At 38.0% G+C, this 21,176-nt stretch overlaps 1 protein-coding gene across 2 annotated transcripts in view; it reads left to right on the forward strand.

Annotated features, from left to right (window-relative positions):
• LOC111062732 (sulfide:quinone oxidoreductase, mitochondrial) overlaps window positions 1-21,176 on the forward strand; it is an 86,754-nt gene that overhangs the window by 35,032 nt on the left and 30,546 nt on the right. The window contains exons 2-3 of one of the 2 annotated variants that reach the window (XM_039441618.1): window positions 6,026-6,131; window positions 7,646-7,870. In XM_039441618.1, coding sequence (XP_039297552.1) covers window positions 6,026-6,131; window positions 7,646-7,870 — 331 coding nt within the window. The remainder of the gene's footprint in view (window positions 1-6,025; window positions 6,132-7,645; window positions 7,871-21,176) is intronic. The other variant, XM_039441619.1, reaches the window with a different exon arrangement.

Consider the following 21,176-nt stretch of genomic DNA (forward strand, 5'->3'; position numbering starts at 1 on the left):
TCCTGTAGCCTCCTTTTGGCCTTCGTGTGTGTTGGCCAGTTCATCACCTCCTGACAACGCTCGAGAGAGCACATCAGGGACCACATTCAGCTTCCCTCGTCAGTATTTGATGACCAAGTTGTACTGCTGCATCTCCAAGGCCCATCTCGCGAGCCTTCCTGTCAGGTTTGGGATGGCTCTGAGCCACTTTAGAGCCTGGTGATCTGTGATCACTGTAGTCTTGTATCCCTCTATATAGGGCTTGAATTTTCTCAATGCAAAAATCACAGCCAGGCATTCCTTTTCGGTAGTGGAATACCTCAGTTCGGCCCCCTTGAGCCCTCTGCTTGCATAGGCAATGACCTTCTCCTCTCCATCAACCTCCTGGGTAAGTACAGATCCTAATCCATATTCTGAGGCAACTGTCTGGAGTGTGAACGGAAGTTCAAAGTGAGGATACGTGAGCACTGGTGATCTAGTGAGGGCCTCCTTTATCTCCTGGAAGGCCCTCTCCTCTTCTGGTCCACAGTGCCACTTTACTCCTACCTTCAACAACCGGTGCAATGGGGTTGCAAGGTCCGAAAAATTCGGGACAAACCTCCTATACCAGGACGCCAACCCGAGAAAACTCCGGAGCATCCTCAGCCTCATCCTGTTTCAGGATTGGTCCTGAGTCCCTGCTCCGTCACTATGTGATCCAAGTAGTGTAGCTCTCACTTCAGGAATTGGCACTTCTCCTGGTTAATTACCAAGTAGACTCGTCTACTGCACACCTTGGCAGTCAGCTTCAGCTCCTCCACCACGGGAAGCTTCTCTCCAGTCACCAAAACAGGTTTATGACTAATTGGTTAAATCTGGCAATCGCCAGACGTCTTCAGTCATTGTGCTGCCTCTCCAGAAACATAGGACAACTCAGCCCCGGTATCAACCAGTGCATTGAGCCAGACATCTTGGACACATACCAGCATGAAGACGTGTGTCTCCTGGGGTTGTGGACACTTTCCTTGCATGTCTATCGCAGCTGCACCGGACTTCATCTCCCTCCCTTGGACCTTCACAGTCTTCTGGGTGGTTGGAGCACCCTTCTCCCTGGGTTGAGGCTCCCACTCCATGATACGGGTGAGGGTGTCGATTTTCACCCTGTGCTCCTGCAGGAACTGCATACCAAATAAAAATTTGGGCGATAATCCCTCCATGATTGTCATCACTGTGGGTAGCATCTCTTGGCCGACTTTCAGGTTGATTTCCACCTTCTCATACAGCTGCGCCGCTGTTCCATTTGCCAAGATCGCACCCCTCTCTGTAGGTGTTCTCCTTGCACACCCAGCTGCCTCTAAGCTTGCGAACATTGCTAAGCTTAAGTAGTTGGATTCAGCTTGTGTATCAAGTAAAGCTCGATATTGGTGGCCAGCTACCTTGACTGTGGTATACAGCCTGTTGTCGAACTGTGACTCCAGTTCCAGTTGAAGCTGGTTTCTGGTTCTCACCACAGTGGCTTTGTCCATTGTCCTCTTCTGGTCTCTCTCACAGGTGCAACTGGGACGAGGCTTCCTACATGTCATGTAGAGAGAAATCTCAGGGCACTCTGACCTCCAGTGACCCACCTTCTTGCACTGCCAGTACACAGGTCCCACTGGAGTTGACTCTGCTCGCCGTTAGGTTGTAGGTTCAGGCTCGGGGCGCAATTTCACAGGTTTACGAACCTCCTCCTCCTGTTTCACAGCCCACTGCCTCTGTTGAGCACTTTTCTCCTCCGACTTTATCTGCTCATACTGCCTGGCCAGCTTGAGCAGGTTGTCCACTGAATAGACTTCGGCTTCCCTGATGTACAGCTGGTACTGAGGTAGAAGATTCTTGTAGAGCCTCTGCAGCTGGTGGCTGATTGAGAAATCTCCTCTCCGCCTCATGAGGGTCTGAAGTTCTTCTATGTAGTCATCAATGGCCTCGCCTTCACACTGCCATCGACCCAGGATTTGAGTATCCAGGTCCTCCTCATAGGTTGCTGGATAGTAACGAGACTGAAAGTCTCTTACAAAATCGTTCCAATGATGCCAGAAACTCCTTTGGTTCCGCATCCATAAGGAACACCTTCCCACTAGCATTTCTGGTAGCGCTGAGAACAACTGCTCCCCTGTCAACCCGTAGGCTTGTTGTAATTCCTCGAGGCGCTCCAGGAAACTAGGAGTGTCTCCGTTGCCATCATATAACAACCTTCATCCCCGAACTTTTTCACACACCGTTCCTAGGTTCATAAATGGAGTGTGAGGTGCTGCAGCTTGGATCGGTGATCGCGGTGCGTGTCGGGCCTGTACTGATGAGCCGGTGACACCTCTGGTCTCACTAATGCAGGTCTTGCATGATACAGTGGACCAGTATCTGCATTAGCCGGCATTGATCTCAGCAACACTGGTTGCATCATTGCTCTTCACTTGGAGGCAGTGGTAGCATTATGAGGAATCGCTGCTGCTGCTCTGCCAACGCTCTCCTCAACTCAGAACAGGTGCCTTCAGTAGGCACCAAGTCCAAGAGCAATTCGATGGCATCTCTGTTCTGCAATTGATACACCCATGAATGACATGACTCGCCATCTGAAGCTGGTGATGCCTCCTCAGGTAGTTTTCCGAGTCTAGAAGACTCCTGGTGATCCTCCTCTACAGGAGGCCACAGAGACGTTGCACCTTCCGCCTCGTGGTAGCTCGCACTAGCTCCATTGCTAGCCTGGTTCAGACTGCTAGATTCGCCTGCCATCCTCCTGTGATGATTCACTAGAAACTTCCTCAGCTCCGCCATTGTACCTGTTGTAGGTAACCCCGCCGAAGCTGCTAGCTCCATTGCTTCATTACGGTGGAGTTTGTAGATCCAGGACACTCCTGGATCACTGCTCTCCTCTCGCGCCTCCTTGTCCTCTCCGGCGCAAATACACTTCTCTTCTGTACTCATTGCTGCTTTTCTCCTCCTACCTTGAGCCCCACGTTCGTGTGCCAATCTTCTGAGTAGATTTTTGCCCACACCTTCTTCTACCAGAATTCCCAGTGTCGCTCTGGGCCGGCTAGACTCAGTCGGCAACTGGGGTGGGCCACAGCAGGGGACGGGAGACTTGGTGGGGCGTCCGCCAACCACCCTCGTTCGAGTCGGGGGTTGAAACAGGGTCTTGAGCACCTTGGAGAAATGCTTCCCTCTTTTAGGTAAGAGGGGCCGTGCTTTCGCACTGCCTAACAGGGTTGGGCATGGTCGTAGGAACGACCTTGTGTCTGCCGTGAGGGGGGTCTCTGTTACGGGAGTAACGTTCCCGATTGCCACTAGATGTCCTCCTGCTATTAGGATCCGAAATAGCAGGGTTTGAGAGCCTTGGAACTGATTGCTGTAGTTGGTCACCGGGTCCCTAACCTCGGGCACCGGGTGTTTTCCTGGGGTCAGGATTGTGTCATGGAGTCGAGGAAGGCCTTCCCAAGCCTTTCTCGAGGTCCTCCTGCTATTCGAAGGCAAATTAGCAAGCTATAGGAGCCCGCGCACTGGGCTTCACCTTTGGTCACCGGGTCCCTAACCTCGGGCACCGGGTGTTTTCCTGGGGTCAGGATCGCGTCGCGGAGTCAAGGAAGGCCTTCCCAAGCCTTGTTCGAGATCCTCTTACCCTTCCTGGTTCCCGCGATGATGTACCAGGGTCCAGTCAGGTTTTAGCCAAAACCTGACTTGTCGCTACTGGTTGAAACAGGCAGGTTACTGCCAAAAGTCGTCGAAATGATCGAACAACACTCGCCCAAGTGAGAGCTGAATCTCGGAGCTTCCAGAGTCTTCGATTAACCCCCGTTAACCTCAGACACAACTCCTAGTAGTTGAAGGAGTTGGAGTACACTCAGGATACGAGATGTACTATGTTGCTAGTTGCGCGCTGCTTCCTTCACTCTCTCTGTCGACCGCTCGCACTGGACACCCGCACTAGACTGAGCTCCTACTAGCCCTTCACGAGCTTCCCTCAGTGGCCGAGAGGGAGGGGAGTAAGTATGTGCAGCACTGCTGAGCGGTAGCCCAGCGGCTGGGCTGCTCGTTGGACTCCGCGATTTCATCAAGAGATACCCAAGCGTCTTTAGAACAAGCCCTAAACTCAATTCCCCTCACTAGTTACGATATACATCGTGACAAGATTTTGAATCAGGTTCATGTTTCAGGGCTTGTGTGGAAAAATAATCATTAGCAGGTTCATCTCTGTGTTTTATGTTGGCCTTTTACCAATTCCGATTGTTTGAGGCTGTGCAAAGGCTAAAAATAAACTTAGTTCATTTACTGGTGATATTTTTTAAAGTTTTTCGATTTGTGTAATATGAAGCTATCAAAATGAAAAAGTTTTCTCAGAAAAACATTTTTTTCGATCATTACTTTCTGAGATATGTGCGCCTAAAGTTTAAATTTTTGGGACAGAACATTTCAAATTCGGTAAGAGATGAATCCATGAGATTCAGGGCATAGATTCTTCATGTTATTGTTGATCTAGTAAGACAAAACTTTTCTGAAAGTATCAATTTTTGAGAAAGTTATTCAATTTACCAAAAATGACCGAAAAAAACTCAACTGAAAGTTATTTTTGATCTTTTTTAATAAATTGAATAACTTTCTCAGAAATTGATATTTTAATAAGAATTTTATTTTATTAGATCAACAATACTATGAAGAATCTATCCTTCTAAACTTCATGGATTTATCTCTTACCGAACTTGAAATGTTCTGTCCCAAAAACTTAAAATTCTGACGCTCATATCTCAAAAAGTAATGATTGGAAAAAAATGTTTTCCTGAGAAAACGTTTTGATTTTGATAGCTTGATAGTATACAAATCGAAAAACTTTGAAAAATATCGCCAGTAGAAAGTTTATTTTCAGCATTTGCACAGCCTTCTCGATCGATTGCATTTTGTAAATCAATTCGGAATTTATTTGAAGTGAAAGTGAAATTCTACTGTCCAGCACACCGACCACGATGCGATTTCGAATTAACTCCTCTCTAAAGCTCATCGTATTTGCACGTTCTAGATAATTTAAAGAGATTCACGTTATAATCTGACTGATCGTTTCGTTTTTCTTTTGAAATTGATTATTGAACTTAGCACTTTCAAATATTATATTGATTTTCTTTGAAAAATATTTGTTGAAACATTTTATAACTCGGCATACGTTTTCTGTTCGCCATTTGATAGATGAATACCTTCAATTATGGTTTCCGCTTTAGAGTTCATCGTTAAAATAAAAGTCACAACTTGGATGATATCGGATTCAAAACGCAATTCTGAAACCGACCTGAATCTCTCGAATAAACTTGATCAAGATTACCATTCGGAATCAATAAAAGTGAAAGTTTGTGAAGGTTGACCTTGGAATGCAAATGCATGTTGAATAGGTAATTGGGAACTTACTGATCGAGTTTAGTTATCGTTAAATTCATCTTTGATGCTCCGTTGTGTTTTCCTTCCAAATTTTCTCGACATTATTAACTCCTTTCAACTTCTGATACCATGTACTACTATACGCTAGAAAGGAAGACACGATTGCAACATCAACTCGCCATTTAATGCAATAATTATTATTCACACCACAAACAATTATTCATGATCACGTTTCCATTACAACTACCACAGCTGTTATCAGTCATCATAACACAAGTCCCTATACTTTTAGACTGTCAATATTTGTGATAATTGAGAAAGTTTTCAAACTTTTCAAATTACCTCAAATGGACTAATAAATTTTTCAAATTTAACTAAAAAGGTGTCATTCCTTAGCGCTTAGCAAATACTCCAACCGCATGAAATTTGTTTGCTAGCCTAGTTTTTATTGAATCGACCCATTAAAAGACATTGATTCGAAGCTTACATTATATTGTAATTCATATGACGAATAAATCACATTCTTAAATCACGTAAAGCTTAATTGGCCATCATGTATCAGTTTTATGTCTATTATAAATTTCAAATTCCTTTCTACTGTTATCACTTATAAGTATGAGTAGCAAACGTTGTATCTTATAGGAATGTTAGTCGAAGTAATTTATTTTTACAGTTGCGAACTGCTTGTACTGGGTGGAGGAGCTGGTGGCTGCAGTGTTGCTTCCAAATTTGCTTCGAAATTGGATAAAAATCACGTCATCATTGTTGAACCCAGTGATGTAAGTATTCCAATTGTTAACAAATTAATATTCATTATGGATCACAATAACAAAGTAACCTTATCATTATAATACTGTAATTATTGTTATGAACCATTGAGTTGATTGAAAACTAAATAAAACCATAGATCTTCTGTAAATGCAAGGCAACTCTTGCATTGACAAATAAAAGAAGACTGAACTAATGGTTTTTTTTTTGAAAAAAACCATTAAAGGCGTTACCTCAAGAGTATATTGACGTCCACCAAAATAAAATTTATGTTAGGTATTTTATTTGATTTCAAGTTGAGTAATAAGGTTAAAAAAAAACAAGGGCACGTCAAGATAATTAAAGGCCTGTCAGTACCAAAAATGACAAGAAGTCACAGATTGAGACAAAAGTCATTGATTGCGATTATATATAAAATAGTGTTCTTATCATATAGTACCTTCCTTCCTTCTTTCTTCCCTTATCCTGTTAGTAGTACCATTTTTATATTTTATGACACGACCGGTTTAGGGTATTCATCCTATTATCAAGTGTCCAAAAGAATTGATTTGATTCAAGTAAGTTTGGGCAATTGATAATGTGATGAATACTCAAAATCGTGTTATCAAAAAGTAAAAAGGGTACTAGTTATTTCTTATAATACAATTATTAAGTAGCCCTTTATAAATAAATAATACAAAATAAGAGCTTGCCATGCCGCTATCCAACATGAAAAACTTAGGCAGTGAGTACAGACGGTTATCCAATAGCATACGTCTCATGCCCCACATCAGGTAGATTTGTGGCCAATATTGGTAATTTGTCGTAGTCTGATGAACAGATGGATCAGGCCTGGCCAACCTTTGATAAGGCACATCCAGCCACAATCTTTCTCTAGTTCCATATGGGTGGATGCTCTGCCAAAGGAAAATAACTACATTTCAAGAATTTGTTCAACATGTTTCGAATTTACCCTACTTAGTTAAAAAACTTTTTCAATTGAATATAGAAAATTCTGAGAGAAATGCTTCCAACAAAAACAGCAGAATATTTCTCCTGCTTCTCCATGGATAAAGCTCTAAAGACAATTCGTGAATTTGGTTATAGTTATAAAATAGAATTATAGTACCCTTTAAAATTAATGAAATATTAAGAACAAGAAAAAAAATTGTTATAGTTATTGGTTATAGTTATTGAATAAGTTCAATGTGTTTAATAACTAAAAAAGTTCAAAGTTCTATTTGTTATTCAATTATAACAATGAACGAAACCTGTTATCTAGTTCTCTGTTACCCAGAAAATACCACTTATTTTCATTCAAGTGCTTGCTTGAACTGCTTACTCATTTATCTAATTATACTTTCAGGTGTTTGTCACAGTTGCAAACTGAGCATTATTTCAAATTAGAAATCAGAATGGTTGAAACAATATTATTAATGGCATTTTAGAAAACCTATATCCTGACAAAAAATATCTATAGCCTAACATCAATCGGATAGTAAGGCAAACGCAAAACTGTTGATCCTAATTTTTGTTTTTATTTTAGGTACATTATTATCAACCAATGTTGACGTTAGTTGGAGGAGGGATTAAAAAGGTTTCTGATGCAGCTCGACCAATGAGAAACATTCTTCCAGCAGGCGCTCATTGGGTGAAAGATTCGGTGATTTCTTTTGAACCAGCCAACAATATAGTCAGAACCAAAGAAGGCATTAGTATAAGTTATGACTATTTGCTTGTTGCTCTTGGTTTGGAGTTGAGATTTGACTTGGTGAGATCCTTTCGATTGTTATTGGCCTGAATATTTCTTTTAAAATCAGTATTTATACTGTGGATATTTTATTCCAATCCTCTGATGAACTGGTTTTAAGAACTTGGTAACGAAGAATAATTGAAAAAAATATCTGTTAATCTTTAGAAAAATGTTTATCCTGGAAATCTATCCCGGGACCTTTCTTCGTTATGGGAATACCATATCAGCTACATTGGACAACGTCCGAGCCGTAAATTTCCTTACATATTTTAGTATATCTTGAACAACGGAGTTGGAAATTTCCTCGTATTGAAAATTATTTTTACAATATTATACACAATCCATTCAACAAGATTTGATGCCAATTCTATTCATTGGAACAAACCATTGTTGATTGTGTAGTAAGTAAAACTACTATCTAGTTGATCCAATTTATTATATTCAAAAGAAATTCGATATCAATTCTCTCTACACACTCGTTGTATACAGCCACCTTTCCACTGAATACATTCCCTAGAAAAAAAAAATATATATATATAAACACCACGACTGGAGCTACTTCAAGTCCTGGTCTCAACAAACAGCAATAGTACCATAACTATCAACTCTACACCAACTGTCCAATAATATTGAAATAAATATCATCATATATATAAGAAATTTCACAGCTATCAAATATATAATAAATTTTAAATAAAAATTAAAATGAAAATAAATTTAATTCCAATTCAATTCTATAATTCCATTTTCTAATTTTATTCTACTTCATTTCGGATTTTTAATTTTAAATCTCCTCTTGTCTATCAATTCATAATCTACACCTTTCCTTATCCATAACCCACTCAAATTTGAAATCTCCCGCTTGAAATAACCAATCATGGCCCACCAACTAATCCCATAATGCTCCTTCAATCAGTGCGCCTCCGTTCGTCTGTGCTCTATGGTCTACACAACATCTCTACCGCGTCTCTGTGATCACGACCGTTAGAATGTTCAAATCTGCACCACTTCACTTCCTGGTTGATTGACAAAGGGGGCCCAGCTCCCGAAAATTCACGTTTTAATGTAAGTTTTCAGGTTTTTTTAATCTATCCGTGTCGTGTGTATCCTGTTTATATTTATATTATAAAACTTTAAAGTGTTTTCTGTTAAGTGCTATATGAAATGTTCGGTAAACTTTTTTCCTATCGACCTTAGTTTTCGAGATATATAGATTTTTCGATATTTTCAGAATATGCCTACTTCCGGTCATTAAATACTCAATAACTCGAAAACTACTGGTCGAATTTAAACTTCAAGGGTATTGTTGGAAAGAGAAAAACACTTCAAACAAGATTGATGTAATTTTATCTGTTGTTAGATATTTTGTAATTTTTTATTAGGGCTTAAACTTGAGAAAATGCCATTCTTCAAATTGAAAGTCAAATTTCAAACCGATTTTTCTCAATTTTTCTCCGGATAATTATAATGATTTCAATATTTCAAAGAATATCGAAGAAGAATAACTTTCGACTATTTCATGATACCCAGTTCGAGAGTTGAATGAACCTGATACTGTTTGAAGATTGCCGTTGGATGTTAGCACAAGATTGTGTTTCAAACATTTTATTGACAGATCACAGATAAAATTACGTTCACAAGAACTGGTGCTGTAATTTTCCGCAATACACATACATGGACCTTTCATTTTCCCTGCAAGAATAAATGGTGAAGTTTATATGGACGTTCTGGTAAATGAGCTTCACGAATTGATGGAAGACCTGCCTCTCAATTTGAGGCAGAATATGAGGCTCCAGTTGGATGGCTGCCTCCCTCATTATGCTAGAAACGTCCGTGGGTGGCTCGATAACAATTATGCTGGGCGGTGGATTGGCCGAGGTGGACCCCTAAGTTGGCCACCACGCTCGCCTGATCTTACTCCAATAGACTTCTACTTTTGGGGGGTTGTGAAAAGTAAAGTTTACATGGATCATGGAGACCAGGGAGGAACTGATTCTCAGAATTCGATTGACGTTTAAAGTAATGGAGACACGTCCCAACGAAATGAGACGGGCAACTCTAAGCTTGATGAAATGCAGCAGAAGTTGCATAAACAGAAATGCTACAGGCTATTTTGAATTCCTGTAAGCAGTTAGCATGATATGTGATTACCATCTGAATGATTGCCATCAGTTTTTTTTTTTAATTCTGTCATTCATCTTCTTTTTATTATTATTCTATGAATAAATTTTGTTGGATCTTGTAAAATTGTATGATTAATATTTTATATAGGATTAAGACTATGTACTACAGAAAATAATGCAATAATCAGGTGATTTCACCCTTTTAGCACAGAATACAATTATACAATTATACAGAATTTATAAGAATACAATTATAGGAGTTTTCTCTGCTTTTAGGATCACTACTTGATGCATGCTGTTTGTGAATTTCCTCTTTTTGAAGGTGTTCATTCCAGATATTAGCAGTTTTGAACACTTTATAATGGAACTTACCTTTCGAATTTATACTCATTCGAAAGCTTATGAAATGGAAAAGTTTTTGAAATATTGAAATCATTATAATTATCCGGAGAAAAATTGAGAAAAATCGGTTTGAAATTTGACTTTCAATTTGAAGAATGGCATTTTCTCAAGTTTAAGCCCTAATAAAAAATTACAAAATATCTAACAACAGATAAAATTACATCAATCTTGTTTGAAATGTTTTTCTATTTCCAACAATACCCTTGAAATTTAAATTCGACCAGTAGTTTTCGAGTTATTGAGTATTTAATGACCGGAAGTAGCCATATTCTGAAAATATCGAAAAATCTATATATCTCGAAAACTAAGGTCGATAGGAGAAAATTTTACAAAACATATTTTGTCAGAAATGTCGAGTGGAATCTATGGTCAACGGCTGTTACAACCTTGGTGGGACACCCTATATACAGGGTGATTCATAATTATGGTAAAATAATTTAATACGTGATAGTAGAGGTAAAAATAAGAAAAAAAAGTTCTTATTAACATATATCCATAAACGCTTCATCAGCGAGCTATACAGGGTGAAAGATTTCGCCCGGAATTCAGTTCATCTGGTGAAATACACCGATGCTGAATTGTTTGGGGACTAGTTTTTGAAAAACTAGTTTTTGAAGTTCAGAAATATTTTAGCTCACTGTTGAACAAAAAAACAAACTGTAAGTTAGGCCTACTGTAGCTGCGCCGTGTTTTTTGTTTAACCTATTAACCAGTTATTTGTAACCATTTCACTTTGCTTTTGTGTTAAGTGTTAACTTTTTAAAAAATGGCAGGTAATTTTAGACATTATTCATACTCCGAATTAGCTGACATGCATTCAATGTATGGAATGGGACAGTACTATAATAGTTCCGAAGCAAGATGTTTGTATCCAGAGAACTTTCCTAACCGAGTTCCAGGTTTGTCCAAGTACAAGGTTTTTTGCCACTATTCATCAACGTCTGTCTGAAACAGATTCTTTGATATCCAAAGAGCACATTTATGCAGGCAGACCCCGATCTACTATGACTGTTGAGTTAGAAGAACAAGTTGCTAATGAAATTTATGAACATCCAGAGAAGAGCACAAGAGAATTGTCAGTGAAGTTTAATGTCAACCAATCTATTATTTGGAGGATACTAAAAGAGCAGCAATTACATCCATACCACCTCCAGAAAGTTCATACTCTATTGTCACGAGACTGTATTCCCCGTGCTGGTATTTGCCGATGGTTTTTAGTAAAACTTGTTTACCCAAACTTTTTAACAACTTTTCTATTTACCGACAAGGCACACTTTACAAGAACAGCTATTGTTAACGTCCACAACCTACATATTTGGGTAGATGAGAATCCTCATGCCATCAATCCTAATCGTCCACATCAGTTTTCAGTAAACATTTGGGCAGGAATCATAGGAGATCATCTACTTCTGTTCGAGCTTCCTCCCAGGCTTAATGGCATAATCTACTAGTCTTTTGGTATAAGTTTAATGTCATTTAGATATGCTACTTTCTTATAAAAAAACTTTACCTAAAAAACAGAATATTTTATTTGTAATCAGCTACAACTTATGAGTTATTAGTTCTCTCCTCATAAAAAACAAATTTTTGTGGTGTAATGTACTTCATAAGAATACATTTTATTCAATTTCTATTTAAATTTAGTTTAAACAGCTTACATAATTCATTTCAGAATTAAATTCTCTACAATTTTCATTGCGAAAAATTATTTGTTTACTGGTCATTAAAGAAAGTTATTGGGCATCAAACGTAGAAGTCTGTGTTTTTCCACTTAGATTTTTTGCATATTTCAACTTTTTTCTCAAAAACTACTCACACTACAGATTCCAGACTAGTTTTATTCAATTTTTCAGATATTTTTCCATATGAATCCAGCATAAGTTTTTCAAAAACTAGTCCCCAAACAATTCAGCATCGGTGTATTTCACCAGAGAAACTGAATTCCGGGCGAAATCTTTCACTCTGTATAGCTCGGTAATGAAACGTTTATGGATATATGTTTATAAGAAGTTTTTTTCTTATTTCTACCTCTACTATCACGTAAAGAAGTGGTATATACAGGGTGATTCATAATTATGGTAAAATAATTTAATACGTGATAGTAGAGGTAAAAATAAGAAAAAAGTTCTCATAAACATATATCCATAAACGCTTCATCAGCGAGCTATACAGGGTGAAAGATTTCGCCCGGAATTCAGTTCCTCTGGTGGAATACACCGATGCTGAATTGTTTGGGGACTAGTTTTTTGAAAACTTATGCTGGATTCATATGGAAAATATCTGAAAAATTGAATAAAACTAGTCTGGAAGCTGTAGTGTGAGTAGTTTTTGAGAAAAAAGTTGAAATATGCAAAAAATCTAAGTAGAAAAACACAGACTTCTACATCTGATGCCCAATAACTTTCTTTAATGACCAGTAACCAAATAATTTTTCGCAATAAAAATTGTAGAGAATTTAATTCTGTAAAAAATGATGTAAGCTGTGTAAACTAAATTTTAATAAAAGTTGGATAAAATGTATTCTTATGTAGTTCATTACACCACAAAATTTTCTGTTTTATGAGGAGAGAACTAATAACTCATAGGTTGTAGCTGATTGCAAATAGAACATCGATTTTAAGAACAGCTGTTCCAAAACAGCTGATTTATTTTGTTTCAAATAAAAAAATATTTAAAAGAAATTATCAGCTAAAAATTATTTTCAGAAATATTTTAGCTCCCTGTTGAACAAAAAAACAAACTGTAAGTTAGGCCTACTGTAGCTGCGCTGTGTTTTTTGTTTAACCTATTAACCAGTTATTTGTAACCATTTCACTTTGCTTTTGTGTTAGGCTAAGTGTTAACTTTTTAAAAAATGGCAGGTAATTTTAGACATTATTCATACTCCGAATTAGCTGACATGCATTTAATGTATGGAATGGGACAGTACTGTAATAGTTCCGAAGCAAGATGTTTGTATCCAGAGAACTTTCCTAACCGAGTATGTCCAAGTTCAAGGTTTTTGCCACTATTCATCAATGTCTGTCTGAGACACATTCTTTGATATCCTAAGAGCACATTTATGCAGGCAGACCGCGATCTACTAAGACTGTTGAGTTAGAAGAACAAATTCTTAATGAAATTTATGAACATCCCGAGAAGAACACAAGAGAATTGTCAGTGCCGTTTAATGTCAATCAATCTATTATTTGGAGGATACTAAAAGAGCAACAATTACATCCATACCACCTCCAGGAAGTTCATATTCTATTGCCACGAGACTGTATTCCCCGTGCTGGTATTTGCCGATGGTTTTTAGTAAAACTTGTTTACCCAAACTTTTTAACAACCGTTTTATTTACCGACAAGGCACACTTTACAAGAACAGCTATCGTTAACGTCCACAACCAACATATTTGGGCAGCCGAGAATCCTCATGCCATCAATCCCAATCTTCCACAACATCAGTTCTCAGTAAACATTTGGGCAGGAATCATAGGAGATCATCTACTTCTGTTCGAGCTTCCTCCCAGGCTTAATGGTATAATCTACTAGTCTTTTGGTATAAATGTAATGTCATTTAGATATGCTACTTTCATATAAAAAAAAATTTCTAAAAAACCGAATATTTTATTTGCAATCAGCTACAACTTATGAGTTATTAGTTCTCTCCTCATAAAACAGAAAATTTTTGTGGTGTAATGTACTACATAAGAATACATTTTATCCAACTTTTTATTCAAATTTAGTTTACACAGCTTACATAATTCTTTTCAGAATTAAATTCTCTACAATTTTCATTGCGAAAAATTATTTGTTTACTGGTCATTAAAGAAAGTTATTGGGCATAAAACGTAGAAGTCTGTGTTTTTCTACTTAAATTTTTTGCATATTTCAACTTTTTTCTCAAAAACTACTCACACTACAGCTTCCAGACTAGTTTTATTCAATTTTGCAGATATTTTTCCATATGAATCCAGCATAAGTTTTTCAAAAACTAGTCCCCAAACAATTCAGCATCGGTGTATTTCACCAGAGGAACTGAATTCCGGGCGAAATCTCTCACTCTGTATAGCTCGGTAATGAAGCGTTTATGGATATATGTTTATAAGAAGTTTTTTTCTTATTTTTACCTCTACTATCACGTATTAAATTATTTTACCATAATGAAACACTCTGTATATATATATATATATATATACAGGGTGTTTCAGAAGTAGTGTCGAGAATTTTAGGGTATTGTACCTGGATGCTAGGAGACTACAAATGTCATATTTGAAGTGTCCAAAACTCAGCGGTTATCCTTATAGCTGCCATTTTGTTTTTTCACTTAAAAATTTTTATCTCAAGAACGAAATGTTGTATTGATCTGAAATTTGGCATGAATATTTATGCTATAAAGACTCAACTATAAAAAATAAAAAAAAAATTTTTCGTTGAAATTTTTCAAAATGGCGGCCATTTTAAATTTTTGATGGCAAATATCTCGAAAACCGCCCATTTTACAGAAAATTTACAACAGACAAAAAGTTAGCAAATTTTTTCACGATTCCAATGATACCTAATTTATTAAGATTGGTCGAAGAATAACAGAGAAATTAATTTTTTTCGTACTGCATGCATGACCACTTTTCACCATTTAAAGATCAATATTAATTTTTTTTATAATGGCGTGCTGTAAACAAGGTCTTTCATATGGCCCCAGAAAAAAAATCTAAAGGGTTGAGGTCAGGTGAACGTGCGGGCCACGGTACTGGTCCACCCCGCCCAATCCACCGCTGACGATAGGTCATGTTCAGAAAGTCCGTAACAACATTTCCGAAATGAGCAGGGGCACCATCATGTTGAAACCAAATATTATATCTGTTTGCAAGAGGCACATCTTCCAAAAGTTCTGGTAGTATGTCTCTTAAAAAAGTAATGTACGTGGGAGAATTCAGACGATTAGGAAGAATGTATGGTCCAATCACGCGATTACCTAAGATACCCGTCCAAACATTCAGCGAAAATCTATGCTGATAACCACGCACTTTGACCTCATGAGGATTGTCTAAGGCCCAGACGTGACTGTTGCGAGAGTTGAAGATTCCTTCTCTTGTAAAGCTGGACTCATCGGTAAATAACACATTTTCTAGAAAATTTGGTTGGATAATGTCTTGCTGAAGAAACCAACGGGCACAGTTTACTCTTGGCTCATAGTCGCGTTCAACCAATGAGTGAACTTTTTGAAAGCGGAAGGGGTGAAGTCTTTCCTTGTTTAGTACACGCCACACAGAAGAAGCACTTGAATTGATTTGCTTTGCAACTGCTCTCGTACTCGTTCTAGGATTGAAATCGAATTTCTGCAATACTTCCTCTTCAAAAGCAACATTTCGAACTGCTCGAGGCCTACCAGCAATTACCCTGTTCCGTTCAAATGAACCAACTTCTCTCAGCCGATTGTGAGTTCTTGTGAACACCTTGTCGGAAGGGAGACGGCGGTTTGGAAATGCAGCTGCATACATTCTTCTTGCTTCGGTCGCATTGCCAAGAGCTGCTCCATACATGAAGTGAATATCGGTGTACTCCAGCGAACTAAATTCCATTACAATAATTAAATATTTGTGTAGAAGCAACGTAAGAAAATATTGAAACTGGAAATTTAAGATAGAAATAAGACCTAGGAAACGTGAGACTAAGAAATAGGAAGCACTACATCTGGTTCTTTACTTTTAATGAAACAACAATACTTTTACAAGACAAACATTATCATCTGAAAACCATTGTAAAATCATCTGTTTGCCCATATGGAACCATACCGAGTTTCAAAGCTTCATCTTAAATACATCTGGAATTAAAAAATTAATATTGATCTTTAAATGGTGAAAAGTGGTCATGCATGCAGTACGAAAAAAATTAATTTCTCTGTTATTCTTCGACCAATCTTAATAAATTAGGTATCATTGGAATCGTGAAAAAATTTGCTAACTTTTTGTCTCTTGTAAATTTTCTGTAAAATGGGCGGTTTTCGAGATATTTGCCATCAAAAATTAAAATGGCCGCCATTTTGAAAAATTTCAACGAAAAATTTTTTTTTTATTTTTTATAGTTGAGTCTTTATAGCATAAATATTCATGCCAAATTTCAGATCAATACAACATTTCGTTCTTGAGATAAAAATTTTTAAGTGAAAAAACAAAATGGCAGCTATAAGGATAACCGCTGAGTTTTGGACACTTCAAATATGACATTTGTAGTCTCCTAGCATCCAGGTACAATACCCTAAAATTCTCGACACTACTTCTGAAACACTCTGTATATGTGTGTGTTTTCTGTTAAGCTATAAATAAACATATATTATATATATATATATATATATATATATATATTATATATATATATATATATATATATATATATATACACTTGAAAACTTACATTTAAACGAGAATTTTCGGGAGCTGGGCCCCTTTGGCAATCAAATTCACTTCCTGTCTGATTGTTGACAAAGGGGGCCCCACTCCCGAAAATTCTCATTTAAATGTAAGTTTTAAAGTGTTTTTAATCTATTCGTGTCGTATATATATACGACACGGATAGATTAAAAACACTTAAGGGAATCAACAAGAAAAAGAAGAATCTTTTGAAAAAACAGTACTCCTCCCATACATCAAGGGCACCACAGACAGAATTGGAAGAGTATTAAAAACCCACAAAATCAAACCATTGTTCAAACCCCATCTACTCATTTCCCAAATCTTAAAAAAAAACCATCAACAAACTAGAGCTTGAAAACCAAGGAGTCTACAGTATCCCCTGCCTGAACTGTGACAAGCAATATGTAGGCCAAACAAATAGGAGAATCTCTGCTAGAATAGATGAACATAAATTAAGCATAAAAAATCAACAATCAACCTCAGCCCTATATAACCATGTGAAAAATACTGGTCATACAATAAATTTCGTGAATTCCAAACAAATAGCCAGCATTCGAGATTTTCAAGTCAGGATTGTGAGAGAGGCGTTCGAAATCGAAAAGCAAGGCTCTCTAAATAAAAGAGACAACAGCCTCAATGTGTCTCCCTTATGGATAATTTTGAATACCAAACGCCCAGTACAATGAAACCCGCTACAGCACCATTGCTACCAAAACAAGACAACATTCCTGGAATTTCACTCACCCAAAAGCGCCAGCCCAAGCAAGTGGTGGGAGGGGGTAGGAGGTATGCTCTTCGATCCCGAATGAATACGTAGGACTCATTCCTAAATGCTCCTACGAGGGACCTAAAAAATATATATGTAGCACATAACAGAAGACACTTTAAAGTTTATAATATAAATTAAAACAGGAGACACAAACTTACATTAGAAACGGAAATTTTCGGAAAATGAGTTTCCTTCCTCAACCGAGCAGTGAGTGGGTACAGTTTGAAATCAAATGATCGTGACCCCAGAGTACGCACGGAGAGTCAATTGTAGCAGCAGAGACCACAGATTACGCGGTGCAGACGGATGGAGAGAAAAAGGGTACAGATTCAGGGGAAATTATGGCGTATGTAGGGGGCGGTTACAAACGGGTTATTTAAGATTTGAGTGGGTTATGAATAAGGAAAGGTGTAGCTTATGAATTGATAGAAAAGAGGAGATTTAAAATTAGAAATCAAAAAGGAATTAGACTAAAATTGGAGAAGGAATTGTGGAATTGAAGCCTCTCGGACTCAGACATCAACAGCCAGACTCTCCCAACACACCACACTTCTATCTTCTTCCAAAAACCCATAAAAAGGCAGTCCTGGTCGTCCCATTGTTTCAAGCATAAATAGCCCAATTGAACGAATCTCTGCCCTTGTTAATTTCCACCTCCAACCCATTGTTGCCTCCCTACCCTCTCATATCAGAGACTCCTTCCACTTCATAGATATCCTAAGAAAAACAACCCTTCCAACTGACCAACAACTCCTCCATGTTACCATTGATGTAGCCTCCCTCTACACTTCCATCCCTCATTCTGAAGGCTTAAAATCCCTTGAGCATTTCCTTTCCTCACGACCCACACCCTTCACCCCCCCCCCCACATAGTAAACCTTGCAAAACTGGTGCTCACAAGCAATGCCTTCAGGTATGAAGATAAATATTATCTTCAAACCCAGGGTACAGCCATGGGCACCAGGATGGCACCATCCTATGCAAACCTATTCATGGGCCTCCTTGAACAGGATTTCCTTTCCAAACAAACCCTATCCCCCCTGATATGGCTCCGTTTCATTGATGACATATTCCTCATATGGCCTCATGGACATGATACCCTCTTCCACTTCCTCAATCAACTCAAGTCCAACTACTCTGTCTCCTTCACCTGGAATATTTCTGAATCCTCAATCAACTTCCTAGATGTCAATGTAATCCTTTCCAACTCCAATATCTTATCCACCAATACTTTCACCAAATCCACCCACACTCAATAGTTCCTACACTTTGAGAGTTGCCATCCCTACCACATCAAAAAATCCCTCCCACGTTCCCTCTCAATCCGAGGCCAAAAAATTTACAGTGATCCCCACCACCTTGACCAGTACCTCAAAAAACTCCACCAATCCCTCCTGAAATGTAACTATCCTGAACAGTTGTTACAGAAACAAATCTCCTCCAAAACAGACACTAATCCAACTACAAAAAATTCACAAACTTCAAAGCTCTGTACCACCTACTTCCCTGGAATTGAAAACCTCAAACCTGTCCTTAAAGATCTGTTCCATGTCGTCTCCTCCAATCCCTGTCTTGGTAGACAAACACCTTTTCCAGCAACCACCCACCCTCATTTATAAACAACCTCCCAACCTCAAGAAATTTTTCAGTAAAAACAAATCACTCACCTATGATGAAATCCCAACTCCACCTGGTACCCTACCTTGCAAACGCCCCCGCTGTAAAACCTGTCCTATCACTGATTCTTCCATCTCCTTTACCTGTCCTATCACCAACTAGGGGCGATGTCAGGATACACCACCGTCAAAGTCAGACACATCCATCCTAGCACTGAAAATCAGTCTTGTTTTGGCGGTGGCTACTTTTGTCGTTCTTGTGCTGAAAAAGAAGTGTCTTGTTTTGGCAGGGCGAGTCCGTGACTAATTTCTCTACCTGGAAAACAGTCTCTGGTTGTCGCTATCAGCTTTTGACGCTTATGTCAGTTAAGCTGGCAGAATAGCTTGGAAGTAAACTGGTTTCAATTTTGGCACAGACTGTACTTTCTTTGAAATATTCTTTTTAGAACTTGGTGTGACTGTAGAAGTGTGTGTGTGTGACCACCATTGGACAATACTCCTGCGTGACATTGTCTCTTATCTCAACCTTATTTAGTTCTATTGCTTCCTCTCTCATTCTCTCTCTCCCCCTCCATCACCCTCTCTCTATCACTCCTGCGCCTTTCTCTCACACTCTCTCTCTCTCTCTGTCTAACACACACTCTCTCTCTCTCTCTAACTCTCTAACTCTCTCTCTTACCCGGTTGTGTGCTAATGCTCTCCTTTCTTCAAAACCCCTCAGGGTTTTGTTATTATTTCATACAATGCTTCAGACATAATTATCTACAACCTATCTTGAATTTGACTTTCCCATGCCTAGATTTGTAAATTTCTTTGTGTCAATAATATTCATTACTATCAACTCTTGCTTGTAATATTGTGAATTCCCCCATTCCACCGAGTAGGATTGTATAATATAGTTGATGTAGCATCGTACTGGAGGGTTGATGGTTGAATGTGAGAGAGGGCCGGCCGTGCAAAAAAAACTAAAACTGCAATAATTAAATCCTCACTTCTTCACTTTCTCACTATAGGCCTATATCCCTCAGAATCACACTCTCTTGTGAAATACACAATCCTGAAATAATTTGACTCCTTCAAATTATGTGCTCCCAACTTGATAATACCGCCCGTTGTTCTCTCAATAATATTTGTTGAACGAGCGTTAGCAAGTTCTTACTTTTTACTCAAGTTCAAAGTTGTTGCCAGTCTGTGGGTTTGCTTGTTTGTTTGAATGCACTACAATAACTTTAGAAAGAGTTGATCGATCAGCTTCAAATTTTGAACATGCACTTTTCGAACCTTTTTACAGGTCAAGTTCGTTGAACAACAAAATATTTTACTCACTTCTTCGTCCTTTTTCAGGATATAAAAGTAACATTGAAAGTACTGCATGATACAAAATAACTTGCTCCTGTGTGTCTGCCTGACTATTATCCTTCAGTAGCATACGCGTAATATTAATAATACAAATTGTGATGGCAGTTGCTATGTCGTTGGTATTATTGATTTAACAAAATTTGAATTCTGATTCTGAATCATTTACCCATACGGAGAAACCTATGAAGTCCTATGGATTCACGTAGGCCTACAGCGTAATATTAATAGGAAAACAGCTTAATGTTCCTTTTCCAAAGATAATATAACAGTGGGCTCCACTGGGATTCTTATTCAAATTGAAAAAAAATTGAATCAAAAATTTTCTATGGGAAGGTTTTAATACAAGATTCAAATAATAAAGAATTTCAAGAGACAATGAATGGTGGAAATCGCTCATAAATATATCAAACCGTTTCAAAGATATTCACATTTTAGTGTTGAAGTTTTTGGATATCTGTGATACAGAAATATTGCTCGCCTAGAACAGGATAGATTATTCATCACTTATTCTTATTAATATTGTTCCCTAGCAACCCATGTTGAGCGTTTATATAGTAGCTGCTGAGAGAGATTTATGTGATAGATATATACCTGAATAATACTATTAAATACTATATTCGACTAAACAACGAGTGACCCAAATGAAGCGATTCAAATTTA

The sequence above is a fragment of the Nilaparvata lugens genome, chromosome X, assembly GCF_014356525.2.
Source record: "Nilaparvata lugens isolate BPH chromosome X, ASM1435652v1, whole genome shotgun sequence".
In the NCBI taxonomy this organism is placed as follows: Eukaryota; Metazoa; Arthropoda; class Insecta; order Hemiptera; family Delphacidae; genus Nilaparvata; species Nilaparvata lugens.